Consider the following 16,309-nt stretch of genomic DNA (forward strand, 5'->3'; position numbering starts at 1 on the left):
TAGACTTTGTTAATTTGAATATTGAAAAGATGTCACAACTATAAAAGATGTCATATGCTTTGACAAGGCTCTAAAATTAAAGTGTCAACTTAGATGAAAACTTTGTCATTGGCTACACTAAGTTATATTCAAGAGAAAACCCAATGAGATTAAGGAATGTAACTGATTAAGGTCTAATAATTTCAATGGGTCTGGTTGAGTACAACTAACACTGGAACAGTCCTTTTGTTTTCAAAGTTGCAATGACTTGTGAATTTGTAAAAAAGAAAGCACCCTGTTCACAACTATGTATTTTGGGTGAGGGTGTACAAAGCAGGTTTATGGCATCAAGATGGCGTTTTTATCTCCAAATGCTGGTTTTGAAAAACAGCTTTTTCTCAGAGTAAGATACAACATGTGCTAGAGGGAGCTATTTTCCATGTACACTTGTTCACCCATCTTGAGATATGTGGCACTGTTTTCCATAACCATATTGATGTAATTATACTCTAGCAAAGAATTTGTGAAAATCTGAAACTCGACCATTTCTTAATTATGAATTGTACACAATTTCAAAAGGTGTTCAATATATACTCCACTTAGTAAATGTGGACGATAATGAGCTACAACCTAATTATTAGGACAATTTTTTTATTGTTGGTGGTCACACATATAACACTCAAGAGAGTAAGGAGCCAATATCTTGTTTTCACGTTACAGCAAATTCATCCATCTTCTGTACCACTTTTTTCCATGGTGAAACAGAGAAATACTGTTCTCACTTTCATGCCTGTGTCCAACAAACCTATGGAAAATGATTTAAACATTTAGAAATGTAAATTCAAGCTTCCTGTTAAAAAGCTAGGCAACCACAGCTCAGTTATTCCATTAAAAAAACACTCCTTTTGGCTTGCTGGCTCATGATTTAAAGCTTCACGTTTGCATTTTTCAGAATGTCTGGCCCCGCAAAATTCAATAGTGCCAACAGACAGCCAACCCATCCAAAGGCACATTGAGTGAAGAAAGGCCAGCTTTAATATTTGATGACATAAAATCTCACTGTCTACGGCTTGCGACAGCAAGAGGAACAGTCATCATGCATTTACACTTTTGAACACACTTACCAACCCCTGCTCCACCCAGCCCTATTTATACTTCAAATTTCCACTATTATTTTGATGATCCACTCCTTTTAAAGAATCTGTTGCCCTCCTGAGGATGTTGGACTGTAACTCCCATAGTCCCTAGCAGCTGGTCATGCAGGCTGGAGTCTGAAAACATCTGGAGGGCCAAAGGTGCTTTAGAGGCACTGACACTATCTAGTTTGTTTGGATCCTGCCCATTAGATTTCATACTATGAAAGATAAATTCTACTATATAAACAGCAACTTCTTACAAGACAGTAATCAGTGGTTTGGTTGCAAATGTCTTCTGCTAAGTGGAGAGAGAAAAAGCTTCAGTCCTTACATTTTGTAGAGGCTCAGGATGGGGAATGTGCACCGTTGCTGTTTCATCTCTTTAGAATCATCTGCCCTATAAAAGAAAAGAGTGGCAGCTATTTAGTTAGCAAGCATCCTTCTTTAGATCTGACTGGTTCTTGCTCCCCTCTCTACTGTAGAAAATTTGGTTACCACGGAATGGGCCATGTCTCCATACAAAGCAATTTAAATTTTATTCCACTGTCTAATTTCTATTGACTAACCCCCCAACCTCTCTTCATAAGAGGGTGAGAGAAGACCACTGTCACCTGACCTACATAGGAAACTGGAGGGTTCGCCCTCCCATCACAAGATAGGAAGAACTCAGTTTTGCACATTCCTGTCTGGTGGAGTGGGAGGGACAACCCATATGAGGATCCCCTCCTCCCTGCAGGAAAATAAGTCACTACGAACCAAACACCAGCCAAAACGTAAATGCTTTTTTCCTTACACCCCCTTGGTCTTCTTGCTTCTGTTCAGCAGAAATTTAGGAAGTTTTGGGGAAGTGAGAAGAGCTAAGGGCCATGACCTGGTGCAACTTTCAGTTTGAGGAAGAAATCAGCAACTAAAAGCTTGCAATCAGATTTAATCTACCGTATTTTTCGCTCTATAACACGCACCTGACCATAACACGCACGTAGTTTTTAGAGGAGGAAAACAAGAAAAAAATATTCTAAACGAAACAGTGGATGTATGATTTTTGTGGTTCATGCTGTGGCCACAGACGTGATCTGACGGTGAGTTTGGGGTAGCCCAATGCAAAAATCCTGAGGATCCATTTGGATCCATGCTTTGTAACCACGTTTTTGCGCCATTGCAGCCCCATGAAACAGTGGGTGCGTGTGTGTGTTTTGGTGCAGGCTGTAGCCATGCATATGCTATATGATCTGATGGTGAACTTGGGGTGACCCAGTGCAAAAATCCTGAGGATCCATGTGGATCCGTGCTTTGTAACCACATTTTAAGTGGGGAGGGAAGGAAAAGTATTAAAGGGAGAAGGAACACGCGTGGGGTGGGTGGAGAAGGATGCTGCTAATGATGAAGGAGAGGGATCTAAGGGGAAAAGGAGCTCGCGTGGGGTGGGTGGAGAAGGAGCTTTTCGGAGAGCTGAGCGGGGAGGGGGGAGGGAAAGAGCACTGTTGCTTTAAAGGAGCCAACCGGACAGCAGCCACTTACAGCAGTGTAAGCAGCTCCTTTCCTCTCCCGCTTTCCTCCTTCTCTCCCTCTTTGCTGCTTTACGCAGCTAATGGCAAATCCCCTGCAACCCAAGTCCTGCTCAGTGGATCAGCTGAGACGCTGGGAGAATTGTAATTTCCCCCTCTCCCTCATCCCGTGCCCTCCTGTCCCCAGCAGCCTTTTAAAAAACTTTTTTACTGGTTTTCACTGCGCTCGTGGCTCAGAGCCCTCCTGTGCCCTGCCGTCCCTCTGCAGCCTCATTGCTCCGTTTAGAGAGCGCACGGACCTTTGCTAGCTGAGGCTGCAGCAGCTGTTGCTGGCTGCGCGGCGCTTTTTCCGGCTCGCTAGGGCTCCCGTCTGTCCCTCCTCGCGTGTAAGCGGCTGCTGCCCGCTTTGCTGCCATGGCTCTCCTTCCCTCCCTCCCTCCTCGGCTCCTCCCCCTCCTCCTGGCTGTAAAGCAAGCAAAGTTAGAGCCGTGCAAAGCCCTGCAAGCAGCTCCCGCTTTGCTTGACTGACGGCAGCCATGGCTCCGGTCGAGTGCATTCGCTCTGTAACACGCACAGGCATTTTCCCTTCCTTTCTAGGAGCAAAAAAGTGCGTGTTTTGGAGCGAAAATTACGGTAATTGGTCCAAATAAATGACCATCTTAACCATTTTTAGAGAAGTATGCCTAACACTTTGGGGGAAGTAACTCTTGAGTTCATCACAAATATGCCTAGATAAATATATTTAGTTGACCCTATAAAAACAAGAATGGCATATATTTTATAAGATAAACAAATCATTCAAGTATTGTTGCAATAGGTTACTATGCTGTTTCTGTTATCTAAACAACATCAAGCCTTAACAAAAAGAAAACATACACTCATCAACATTTTTATGGAAATATCACTTGTGCCAAGGAGAGATCTGCTCAGAGCATGTGCATAATCAGGGTTAATCAGGTGAAACACGGACAGAACATGCGGTTCATCATAACAGGCTCCCCAAGTCTCTTGCCATCTCCTACTTAGCAACCAAGATACCTCAATTTCTTACTTCAAGAGAAACCAAGGTCATACCTTTTTCTCAATATCAATTCCGACTTCCAGAAATCCTAGTATTTTCAGTGTTTGTTCAGTCCATTTTGTATTACAGCTGTTCACACTATGCAACTCTTCAGGAGACGTATTTGGTGTTCATTTTCCTCCAAACACATGCTCTCTGAAATACAACCACTAGTTGTTATTACTGTTTGCATGTGTCTGGCAACAATATCCTTAAGCAGACATACACTCATCAGAATTTTAATAGAAATATCACTTGTGCCAAGGAGAGATCCGCTCAGAGCATGTGCATAATCAGGGTTAATCAGGTGAAACACGGACAGAACATGCAGTTCATCATAACAGGCTCCCCAAGTCTCTTGCCATCTCCTACTTATCAACCAAGATACCTCAAATCCTTACTTCAAGAGAAACCAAGATCATACCTTTTTCTTATTATCACCAAATGGACCAAACTCCATGACTTCCAGAAATCCCAGGAATTTCCTGAATTTGTTCAGCCCATCTCTGACTGCAATTGTTCCTTTCAAAGAACTCTTCAGAAGAAATATTTGATGCTTCTTGAAACCCATGCTCTATGAAAGAAAACCATTATGAACTGAACATAACTTTTGTCATCCTAAAAGTTGCTGTTATGGGCAATGTATCATTATATTGTCCTTTTCTTAGCAATATGTGCACACAATTCAATGACTATACTGAGAAGCAGAAAACTGGAAGCTGTTAGGCAGAGCATGGGCAAATTAATAAATACCCTTCTCCAGCAGAAACATGTGCTATTAACCATCAGGCCAAGTCTAATGAGGCTAGAAGTTTTTAGCATCATAACTAATGGGTTTATTCCTCCCCCCCCCTTTTAGGTATGAGACTAACACATTCAATTTTTTTATCATAGAACTTCTATTCAAAATAAAATAAAATAAACCCTTGAACCAACCTCTCCATTTTACCATTCTGTACTTTTAAATGAAAGTAATCCACATCATCTTTATGTGCCTCTCAGCCTTTCACCACATTGTTATTATATGAGCAGGCATTTGTACACAGCAAATGCTGGAAACAAATGTGTACTACAAGCAAGTTCAATTTGCCATTCTTATTTATATGCAGGGCTGCCTCTGAAGATAGTTGCTGATTTTTCTTTGTTCTTATTATGTATGCATTTTGTATTTTTAGCTTGTATTTTTATGTTGCGAACCGCCCTGAGATCTAAGAATGAAGGGTGATATGCAAATTTAATAAATAGTATTTACAAAATACACTTGCATAAAAGATCCCTAGGACTACATACGTCCTACCAAACCATGGAGTTGCAAGGCTTCAAATCTCCACATGAAGGTTACTCTCTCTCAGCCTAACCTCATAGGGTTGCTGCGAGGATAAAGTGGGGCACGGAGAACAGCATATAAGCTCCTTGGAAAATACAGTGATATATAAATGCATTAAACACATACCTTCACAGTGCAAAACCAGAGGCACAAGAACTCTCCTTCACAAAAGGCTTACCCAAATGCACAGACAAGTGAGTGCATTCCAGAAGCACTGCTTTGATGATGCAGATGCTTCAGGTAGGAGCCGTCCATTTTTCCGCAGGCTGTAGAAAGCAAGAGAGACGGGGAGAGCATTAAGGGAGCACACAAGCAAGCCTCAACTCTCATTTGGAGAGGTTTGGCTCCAATTAAGTCAGTAATGTAAAGTGGAGGAAGAACACAAGACTACAGAAAGGCTTAAGAAATACTGCCTTCTAAGGCCAGAGATTTAATTGCCTTTTCTCCTACCAGGCCTTAAGAACCTTTGGGCTTCTTTTTGCTATTTCTGGGGAATTGTTTATAATGCAGCATCTACACAACAGGCCTAAGCAAACCCACACTTATTTTTATCCTACTTTTGTACTAAAACCATTTTCACACCACCCATCAATAGGACCCAAACATGGCATTAAGCTTCCTAGTGTAGTAAACTTTGCTAGATATCTTGCCCCCCTGAAAAGACCCACCGTGAAGTTTTCCCCCCTCCTTATTACCAACTCAATGGGCCAGAAGAAAACTACTTCGGAGCGAGCGTGCCCAGTTTCTACCCCCGGACCAAACCCTAAAAGCTTCGTCTTCAACATGTAGCCCGCATTTCATTTCATATCACACCGACGCAATTAAGAAAACGAACACGTGCTCTCTGCGGAAGGGAACAGAAAAGCGAGCCTTGATTTCCACTAGGATCTTTTTCACGGGGAAACACTAGGCACCGACAGCGCTTTCAATGGTACAGTAATCGGACAGTACCATGCTGCTTTGGAAGCAAGCCCCACTGAAATCAGGGAAGAGCATACTCACGAGCACTAATGCTAGAGTGGGGTGCAGACGATCTGAAAACAAAAATCTAGCAGCCCAACCCCCACCTGTACCGTGACTCTTTCCAAAGGCATTACAAGAACGGATGGCAAGAACTAACCTAAGATTAAGAATGGATTCGATAGCACAAACGACAAACGCTTACCCAGGGTCAAAGAACCGAAAGGCAGAGGAACAAGGTAGGCGGGCCAGGAAATACTGGCAGACCGCCTTGGCATTGGCTGAGAAGGCAAGCCAATCATCTCTCGAGAGACTACGCGCTTTTGTAACACTAACGCAATAATACAATTTGAGTGAAAGACTGTGAACGAGTCGTGATCTTACTGTTGCAAGTAGGTGGCGCTAATAAGGCCTTTCCTTGGCTTTGCTGCATCATTCAACCCAAGAAGAAGGATACAGATTGTAAAGAATGATTACTTTCCATCAGCACTCCAAGGGTTAACCGTTAAACTAGTAGCTGGAATCTGCTTTTTTTTTGTACACAGCTGCAATCATAGCTATGTGGGTGCCTGCAGTACTTTCCCAGAAAGACAAAAAAAAAAATCTTAACAGCACTTTTCATGACATTCTTAGTGCATAATAGAAAGCAGTTTTATTTGTATTTATTGTTAAATTTCCACCCTGCCTTTATTCTAAACAGCTTAGCACAGCATAGATCAATAATATAAGAGCCTGCTAGATAGTATTTGAAATTAATTTATTCAGATTTTCAGTCTGGGTTGGGGTGGTTTTTTTAGGATAAGGAAAGAAGGGCAGAGATCTAAGACAAAATGTTGTTCTAGTTCTGGTGTTTATGCACATTTCAAAATATAGCATCCTGATGCAGTCAATGACTGGTTGCCACATCTAGAAACTTTTCAAACCACACAATTCAATAATGTCTCAAGATTAGATTAGATAAGTCATGTTCTCAAATATCTAAATAGCAATACCCCAAATGTTTGTATTGTTCTTACAGCAACTCCATACTGCTCTGGAAAATTGACTTACTTATAAATGTTGTTTCAAATGAATTCATTTAATTATTGTTTTCTTATGAAGCAAGGGCCTAGGCATGGACTAACACAAACTATGAGTTCTATGTGTCAGTCTTATATGTGGTGTTGCTTCATTGCTTCTGTTTAGTATCTAAGACAAAAATGTTGTTCCAGTTCTAGTGTTTGTGCACATTTCAAAATAAAGCATTCTGATGCATTCAAGGACTAGTTACCACATGTGGAAGCTTTTCAGACCACACAATTCAACAATCTCTTGAGATTAGATTAGATAAATCATGATGGTCAATAAATAGCAATACGAAATAGCAATACTTTCGCAAACCCCGAATGTTTGTATTGTTCTTACAACAACTCCTTAATGATTTTATGACAAACCAACTTTAAGCAAGCATTTTCTAATTTGACCTTCTGGGTATTGACATCAAAAGAGCCCTGCTGGATCCAGACAGACAAAGGCCAATTTATAGTTGTGTCCACAATGGTCAGCTAGATGCTGCCTGGAAGCCCCCAAAACAACATAGTGGCAATAACTGATATGATAAGGCTACAAGGTTAACTGGATGACCAATTTAAGCCAGGGTCAAGCAACAGAAGATGCGAAATACATCATCATTTATCACAGTTCTATATCTGCAGGTGAGGCAATGGATGTGCTGAGCCTTGCCTTTCCTAACTAATGAACCAAATGAGAGCCAACAAATTGGAGCTCAACAATTCGTTCCATCTCTTAAAAAGGGGGGGGGGCTCAACATGTCCACGAATGATCTGGAGGGTGGCAGATGGGAATGGGCCTTTTCTGTAGTGGCTCCCCATTTGTGGAATGCTCTCCCCAGGGATGTTCAGGTGGTGCCTTCATTATACAGCCTTAGGAGTCAGACAATAGTGTTCCTCTTAAACCAGGCCTTTGGCTGGTTGACATCTGATACCCTTTTAAAGGTGGTGTGGGAGAGGAGGTTATTGGTTAAATATAAAGCATATTTTGGGGGCTCTTGGGGTCCCCCACACCTTGAAGCCCTTCTCTGTGCACCCCCTCCAAATAGCTCCCCCATTTCCATCAGGGAAGAATGGGTGGAGGAAGACATGCATCAGGGACAAGGGTACAAGGAGGGAAGAAATATTGACAGCTGCTGCCTCAGTGCATCCTGCCGCCTGAGGCAGTCACCTCACCTTGCCTCATGAGTGGACCGGCGCTGTTCTGTCTTTGTGAACACTTTCAGTTGGGGAAGGATAGTTTTCCTTATTGCATTGTGGGTAGACGAACGCTTTAAATTTTTACATTTGGCTTTATTGCATCTGGTTGAGATTTATGGCATTTTTCAATTACTACCTCCTGTGGGCAAAAAACGTGATGCAAAATTAGAAAGCGCATCAGGATGTGTACTTATATAAGGTAATAATGAAGTAAATTATTACCGTAACGATGCCTTATGAGGAACGGCTAAGGGAGCTGGGCATGTTTAGCCTGGAGAAGAGGAGGTTAAGGGGTGATATGATAGCCATGTTCAAATATATAAAAGGATGTCACATAGAGGAGGGAGAAAGGTTGTTTTCTGCTGCTCCAGAGAAGCGGACACTGAGCAATGGATCCAAACTACAAGAAAGAAGATTCCACCTAAACATTAGGAAGAACTTCCTGACAGTAAGAGCTGTTCGACAGTGGAATTTGCTGCCAAGGAGTGTGGTGGAGTCTCCTACTTTGGAGGTCTTTAAGCAGAGGCTTGACAACCATATGTCAGGAGTGCTCTGATGGTGTTTCCTGCTTGGCAGGGGGTTGGACTCTATGGCCCTTGTGGTCTCTTCCAACTCTATGATTCTATGATTCTATGAAATGAAAATCAACATACAGACAATCCCACCTATTAGCCTTAGGAAGCAGGTTTTCCTTTGCTCCTCAGACAAACCTAACTTACAGAATAAAAAAAATCCTTCCAGTAGCACCTTAAAGACCTACTAAGTTAAACGAAGATCATGGCCACTGGGCCCATCACCTCCTGGCAAATAGAAGGGGAAGAAATGGAGGCAGTGAGAGATTTTACTTTCTTGGGCTCCATGATCAGTGCAGATGGTGACAGCAGTCATGAAATTAAAAGACGCCTGCTCCTTGGGAGAAAGGCGATGGCAAACCTAGACAACATCTTAAAAAGCAGAGACATCACCTTGCCAACAAAGGTCCGTATAGTAAAAGCCATGGTTTTCCCAGTAGTGATGTATGGAAGTGAGAGCTGGACCATAAAGAAGGCTGATCGCCGAAGAATTGATGCTTTTGAATTATGGTGCTGGAGGAGACTCTTGAGAGTCCCATGGACTGCAAGAAGATCAAACCTCTCCATTCTGAAGGAAATCAGCCCTGAGCGCTCACTGGAAGGACAGATCGTGAAGCTGAGGCTGCAATACTTTGGCCACCTCATGAGAAGAGAAGACTCCCTGGAAAAGACCCTGATGTTGGGAAAGATGGAGGGCACAAGGAGAAGGGGACGACAGAGAATGAGATGGTTGGATGGTGTTCTTGAAGCTACCAGCATGAGTCTGATCAAACTGCGGGAGGCAGTGGAGGACAGAAGTGCCTGGCGTGCTCTGGTCCATGGGGTCACGAAGAGTCGGACACGACTAAACGACTAAACAACAACAACAAGTTAGTTCTTGGTATGAGCTTTCGTGTGCATGCACACTTCTTCAGATACACTGAAACAGTGTATCTGAAGAAGTGTATCTTCTTCAGTGTATCTGAAGAAGTGTGCATGCACACGAAAGCTCATACCAAGAACTAACTTAGTTGGACTTTAAGGTGCTACTGGAAGGAATTTTTTTATTTTGACTATGGCAGACCAACACGGCTACCTAACTTACAGAGGTGTTGTGGGGAGAAAACAGAGTTGGGGATCTTCCTGGACAATGAAAGCTTAGATCAAAACTATGTTCTGCACATCCCAATCCCAAAGTGGGGAGAGACTCATGTGATTCCTGTGCTTACCCAGGATTCAGTTTCCTTGGACTGAGGGGTACTGAACACTGTGCTGTACTGTATATACAACCTTAGCATAGGATGGGGGAACACAAAACATTAACACTCCAAGAGATCTTGCTCCCCCATTGAGTTTACTGGGAATCCCCCAACCAGCGGCGTAGCGTGGGTTGTCAGCACCCGGGGCAAGGCAAGTAATTTGTGTCCCCAACCCGGGGCAAGGCAAGTACCGGTAATTTGCGCCCCCTAACCCCTAACCTGCCACCGCTGCCAGCTTCTTCTTGCTGCTGCCTGGTCTGGTCTGGTGTGGTTCTCTCCCGCGCTCAGCGCTGCGCTGGGTGGCCGCTGCACTGTCCCTCCCCCAGATAGTCCCTCGCTCTCTCTCCGCACCGCACGCCTGGCACCCACCCCCTCAACAGTGGGCAGCGACCCAGCGGCTCGGATCGGATTCGCACAGCCAGCACTGCAGTGAGAGAGAGTGAGTGAGCCAGGTAGGGGCAGAGAGCTGCGAGTGCGAGCGCACGCCCCCCAGATGTTGTGCCCGGTGCGGCCGGCCCCCCCTGCACCCCCCACGCTACACCACTGCCCCCAACTCAGCTTTGTGTCCTGCGCAGAGCAAGACAGAGAATGAGAGAGAGACAGAGAGATCCACTTCTTCAGTGCCATTCATAATCTTGTAAACTTCCAAAATGTCCAATTTTTTTTACTGAATTCAAAAGTCACAAACATGTTAGACCTTTGTTACAAAATTATCAAATAACTGTGTCGTTTAGTGGCAGATCAGCCCACCATTCATCATTTGTGAGAAGGGATTGTGGAGAGAGAGAGACGGAGAGACCCAAGGATCTATGCCTTAGTCTAAGGTTTTTATTTCAACAATAACAATACAAGATAAATAAAGTTCCAACTCTACGATTCTATGATTCTATGGTTCTTTTTAATAAGTTTGAATTTTAAAATTACATTCTTAATTACTCATGCACACTGAAGCAAACACACTGGTCTGGCGATGGAAATCCCTCTCGAGATTAGATTAGGTAAGTCATGTTGGTCAATATCTAAATAGCAATACTTTCGCAAACCCCAAATGTTTGTATTGTTCTTACAGCAACTCCTTACTGATTTTATGACAAACCAACTTTAAGCTAGCATTTTCTAATTTGACCTTCTGGGTGTTGACATCAAAAGAGCCTTGCTGGATCCAGACCAAAGGTCAATTTATAGTTGTGTCCACAATGGTCAGCTAGATGCTGCCTGGAAGCCCCAAAACAACATAGTGGCAATATAAGGCTATGAGGTTTACATGATGACCACCGTAAAACAATTAAATTGTTCATCCAGTAAATCTCTCAGGGACAAGCAACAGAAGATGCAAAATAAGTCAATTTGTCAATTGCTTTATCTTGCCCAGGGCAACACTCACAGTAGTTTATCCATACCCGTATTAGATTATTTCATATTCATTTCTCCATGGCCTCCTAGGCCTCTTCCAAATCATCAGATTCAAATAGCATTTCAGTTGTCCCTTGCAAAAAGTCCTCCTTTTTGTTCAACATCAGTTTGAACCTAATAAAATTCACTGAATGTTCTACAGCACTGGTACATGCATCCATTCAAACTTAATACAATTGATGGCAAGATTACTTCGTTATGTCCCCCAATATCCTCTATGTGAGATGAGGGGTTGAGAACTAAGTACAGTGGTACCTCGGGTTAAGAACTTAATTTGTTCTGTAGGTCTGTTCTTAACCTGAAACTGTTCTTAACCTGAAGCACCACTTCCCGCTAATGGGGCGTCCCTCTGCCGCCTCGCCACTACTGCGCGATTTCTGTTCTCATCCTGAAGCAAAGTTCTTAACCCAAGGTACTATTTCTGGGTTAGCGGAGTCTGTAACCTGAAGCGTCTGTAACCTGAAGCGTCTCTAACCCGAGGTACCCCTGAATTCCAAATATGGCAACAGCATACATGTGTAATAATGTGGTCAAGTATTATTATTATTTATTAACATTCTGTATCACCCTTCATCCTAAGATCACAGGACAGTTCACTTTATAAAAAACAAAAAACAAACATGACATACCAACAAACAAAACAATACCCACCTCATTTTAAAAGGCTACAGATTGTTTAATTAGCCAAAGGTTTGGAAGCAGAGGACTTAATTCAGATCTCTTTTATGCATGGATTTTACAGACCTGGGATTCAACCCTTATGGAAAAACTAACTGCAGTACAACAAGAATATCGTACCGAGGGGGGAGGAATCTTCTTTTCTTACGAAATGGTTTGATTTTATTGAATATACACAATCCACTGAACATGCTTTCTGTCCACCAGCATCACATGGAATATCATGGAGCGATTCATTTGTTTGACCACAACACTAGAAAATGGTATATATTCTAAGTTTCGCTAATGCTATATTTTTGTTCCTGGAAGACTCTGCACTCTGAGTAGGGGAGTGGGAGGGTTTTCTTGTGACTGTTATCTTCGTTTATTATCTGAAAAGAATCAATAAATGTGTCTTTTAGTTCCAATGTAGGTGGAGCGGTGTGTAGTTTCTCATTAACCCATAGCCTCTTCTATCCTATATAAACAGCAATTGTTCATACATGTCCCTCATTCTCCACCAAGAGAAGCAGTTGCCACCTACTACAAAACTTTCTGTGTGAATACCACGAATACCGGTAAGTCTTGGAGGGATACTGGGCAGGAGAAGAGAGAAACTACTTTTGAATTTGGGGCATAAGGGAGAAAGTACTTTTTTGTGGACCTGAACTTTAACTCCCTCTTTAAAATTATAAAGGATATAATCATAAACTCTAAGGTTTTTATTTCAGCAATAATAGTACAAGTTAAATGAAGTTCCTTTTAATAATCCAACAACCAGTCTACTAAAACAGACCATGTATTCTAGCAAAAAACCTTGAATCTAAAAATGACATTAATGCATATTCAAGCAGAATCTCTGCACAGCTGAAGCAAAATCCCAGGGTGCTCCAGGTGGTGCTTCGTTGTGGACATGTAGTTTAACTGCTTTTTTATAATGATTGAGTGCCAATGATATTCCCTGTGTGATATTGAAGTGACATGGGGCCTTCCCCAGTGGCGGAGGAAGGGGGCGCCCCCCCCGGGTGCCATCTCTGAGGAAGTGTGACAAGAGTGTTCGCCACTGAGTGTTTCTGAATAGCAATGAGTAGGGCTTCATGAGTCACCAGGAGACAATGGCTATCTCAATGCTTTGTGAAAATTTATTTCATAAGGGAGTTTTGCATTGTGTGGAAATGTATGTTCTTTTGCCTATCACTGACTCTGCTGTCAGGTTATTTTAATAGGACCTCTTGAGCTCTAGAGTTATGGCAGCAGAAGAGGGAGAGAGGAATAGCCACTTCTTTAGTGTCATGCATAATCTTATAAACTTCTGTTATGCACCTATTTTTATATTCCTGAATCAAAAACACCCAAATGGTGGGGTTTAGTGGCTGACCAGACTACCAGCCCTTCTGGTGTAGGGTGAGGAAGAGATTCCTGAATTAATAAAGAATTGGGAAATCTCTTCTCTTACCCTACAGCCCCCATAGATGTGTCCTTCCATCCTCTCCTAGCTCTGAACCGCAACAGTCTGGTACTATAATACTATTGCTGCTGTTCCTGTACTGAGGTTGAGGGTAGGCAAGTAAGTTTATCTGCCCCTTCCAGTGCTGTATGGGTGAAAAGATGGTGTCAGTTTATGCACACAATGAGATTTTGCTCCTCTTTCCAAGATATTCTGAGCTGTTAGGCAGTCTCTTCCCATCACAGCTGAGATAGGAATTAATTAGAACAGCAGTTACCAGCATAGCACTCATGAGTGCCTGGCTGCCCTCGTATGGTGCCCACAAAAGGTCTCGGTAAATATCCCCTCAAAATCAACTGGCTCAGCCTCTCCATTTAATGGGGCTTCAGTATTGAAGGCTCAATCTTTAATATGTTCTGAACAAGGGAGAGGTGCAAAGAGCTTCTCTTTGTGAGCAAGCACAGCAGTGATGGATGTCGGTGTTTTAGCCACACTGAGCCTTCAAACAAGCATTGATTTCCTGCAAAATCTGGATCTTTCGTTTCCCAAACAGCCATTCCCTAAAATCACAAGGCAAACTGCTTTTAAAAGTGATCAGCCTGTTAAACGAAATTTATATTCCTTGGAAGGGGTGGGTTGGTCTCCTATCAAATGGAGAGAGAAATAGATAGAGAAATATGTCTTGACAAGTAGTAGATGTTTGGTTCGTCTTTCAAAGCACCTCACAATTAATTAGTAATCATTTACCTTTGGCATCATATTTGGCACTGGCAGGTATAACAGTCTCATAAGCAATGAGACTGTTTCCCAAGAGGTCTGCAAATTCTGTTAATTCTTTCATTATCAAAAATAATATAATAATAAAGTAATTACAAAGAGTAAATGAATGATCAATTTGTGAAATCTTACTGAATACATTGCTTTCTTTTCCTAGAATCAAGCACCATGCCAGAGATAGTCCCTAAGAACAAAGCCCCAGGGGTTGATTTCTGTGGGGTAGATGAATATTACTACATTGTCCGCTCAGACCTGGGCTGCTACATGAGGTCCACCAATTTCCATGAGGGAAAAGACCTTGAAGTGTTTAGCCTGCACAGTTCCTGCACAGGAGGAGATCACTACTTAGCCCATGAGGATGACCTATTCTACATCATCAAAGGAGACAACTATCGCCGTGTCAGCAACATGAATAAAGACTTAGGTGCTGTAGTATACAGCCTCCATCCCAACTGCCGCGGAGGGGACCATTACCTCTCAGCCTTTGGATCCTTCTATATCATTTTCCAGAAAAGAGGTGTTTACCGTCGGGTCAGTAATATGCATGACGATACAGATGCCGTTGAATACACACTACACCCAACTTGCAAGGATGGTCTCTATTACTGGGGCATCAAGGATTACTATTACTTTGTAAAACCCCATGATGAATGGGGGGTCCAGTACTATAGATGCACCAACTTCCATGAAAATGTGGATGCTGTTACATATTCCTTCCATAGTGATGTTGTGAACATGCTCCCTGGAGGAATGGCTATTAGCCGAGGCCCATCTTATGGTAAGTGGGAAGCTATCAAGACCATCTCCAATGACTCCAACACTCCCATTGTATGGAATAAGAAGATCACTAAGAAAGTGGGATACAACAAGAAGAAGATGAGCAGTGTGGAGCACAACTGGAAGATTTCCATGACTGGCTCATATGAGTCAGGTGCACTCACTGCAGCAATTGCCAAGTACCAGTTCTCTCTCACTGCTGAGTATGGTGGGAAGAGTGTCAACACAGAGCAGGAAGACTGGAATGAAGCCACTGAGATCGAAGAAGCTATTAATTTGACCCTGCAGCCCAATGCGAAGATGTACATATGGCAATACCAGCTGGGTTTGGGCAAGGAAACGGTCTTGTTCTGCCGTGATATGAAATTTACAAGTGATTCTACTCCACCTACAGATATTCCTTTGCCACCTTCCAATAAGTGAAAAGAAAAGTGTTAGGCCAAAAGGCACCTTCAAAGGCTTCCTCTCTATTATAACATTTAATTGATTACTATGGGCTAATATTTAGACAATCTAGAGCTCTCATAAGGGGGAGTTAGCTTAGTAGTATATAGACATGCATAAGCTAAACACGAAGTGAGATTAATGATTACTAGACATATTATATACTCTCATATGGACATACACATCCTGCTGGGCTACAGTTAGGAAAGCATATCCTAGTTTGTGCACGATGCAGTGGACCCAAGCTTAATGCCTTTTAGATAAGCTACTATTTCCCTGGTGCCTATGAATCCCTTTGCCAAATTTGTGCCTTAATCTTAATTTGTACCTGCTGAACTCTGGAATCTGTCCCAGTGTTATACAAATAAAATAAAATGAATAATCAATGGTTTAAATATGTGTTCCATGCGCTTTTCACACTTGTATACAAAATGATTTTCAACATATATTTTCCAGAAGACACAAATACCTTCTTCCTTTTCCAGAAGCTTTTTCCAGAGGGTATTGAGGAAGTGGGGAGCTCTGTTTACAATTTCATGCTGGTGTGCCATCAGAAACCCTCACTTTTTTACATCATAGTTTTTAGCTGGCACGAATTTTGAGGGTTGGCTTAGTTCAGAAATGGGTCCAGGGGCCTGATCCAGCACCACAAGCACATTTTTATGTCCCCTTCCCAACCAAACCCACAATCCCCCTAATTCGGCAGCAGCAAAACCAATCTAAAGATCAGACACAGTGTTCAGGTGGTCAGAGAGATTTATTTATGCA

General features: G+C 42.5%; 2 protein-coding genes across 7 annotated transcripts; one reads left to right on the forward strand and one right to left on the reverse strand.

Moving 5' to 3' along the window:
* Positions 1 to 613: 613 nt before the first annotated feature.
* Positions 614 to 6,953, reverse strand: LOC309517352 (uncharacterized protein). 5 transcript variants are annotated; one of them, XR_014213198.1, is made up of 6 exons: positions 6,128 to 6,937; positions 5,186 to 5,273; positions 4,105 to 4,254; positions 3,695 to 3,836; positions 1,447 to 1,512; positions 614 to 784 (listed from the first exon to the last, which is right to left on the reverse strand). XR_014213198.1 is itself a non-coding variant. In XM_082196496.1 (5 exons), exons 1-4 carry the CDS (start codon positions 5,790 to 5,792, stop codon positions 1,504 to 1,506), a joined length of 270 nt encoding a protein of 89 aa, XP_082052622.1. In that variant the 5' UTR covers positions 5,793 to 6,953; the 3' UTR covers positions 614 to 784; positions 1,447 to 1,503. The 5 variants fall into 5 exon arrangements, 1 of the variants encoding a protein (XP_082052622.1); XR_014213199.1 differs by having other exon boundaries at positions 6,173 to 6,187; XR_014213201.1 differs by lacking the exons at positions 5,186 to 5,273; positions 6,128 to 6,937 and adding an exon at positions 4,978 to 4,996.
* A 1,232-nt stretch (positions 6,954 to 8,185) lies between these two features.
* Positions 8,186 to 15,936, forward strand: LOC309517344 (uncharacterized protein). 2 transcript variants are annotated; one of them, XM_082196484.1, is made up of 3 exons: positions 8,186 to 8,272; positions 12,587 to 12,674; positions 14,478 to 15,936. In XM_082196484.1, exons 1-3 carry the CDS (start codon positions 8,201 to 8,203, stop codon positions 15,518 to 15,520), a joined length of 1,203 nt encoding a protein of 400 aa, XP_082052610.1. In that variant the 5' UTR covers positions 8,186 to 8,200; the 3' UTR covers positions 15,521 to 15,936. The 2 variants fall into 2 exon arrangements, with proteins under 2 accessions (XP_082052610.1, XP_082052611.1); XM_082196485.1 differs by lacking the exon at positions 8,186 to 8,272 and adding an exon at positions 12,362 to 12,380.
* The last annotated feature ends 373 nt before the right edge of the window (positions 15,937 to 16,309 follow it).

This window comes from Podarcis vaucheri (assembly GCF_965113315.1).
Source record: "Podarcis vaucheri genome assembly, chromosome: 13".
Taxonomy (NCBI): domain Eukaryota; kingdom Metazoa; phylum Chordata; class Lepidosauria; order Squamata; family Lacertidae; genus Podarcis; species Podarcis vaucheri.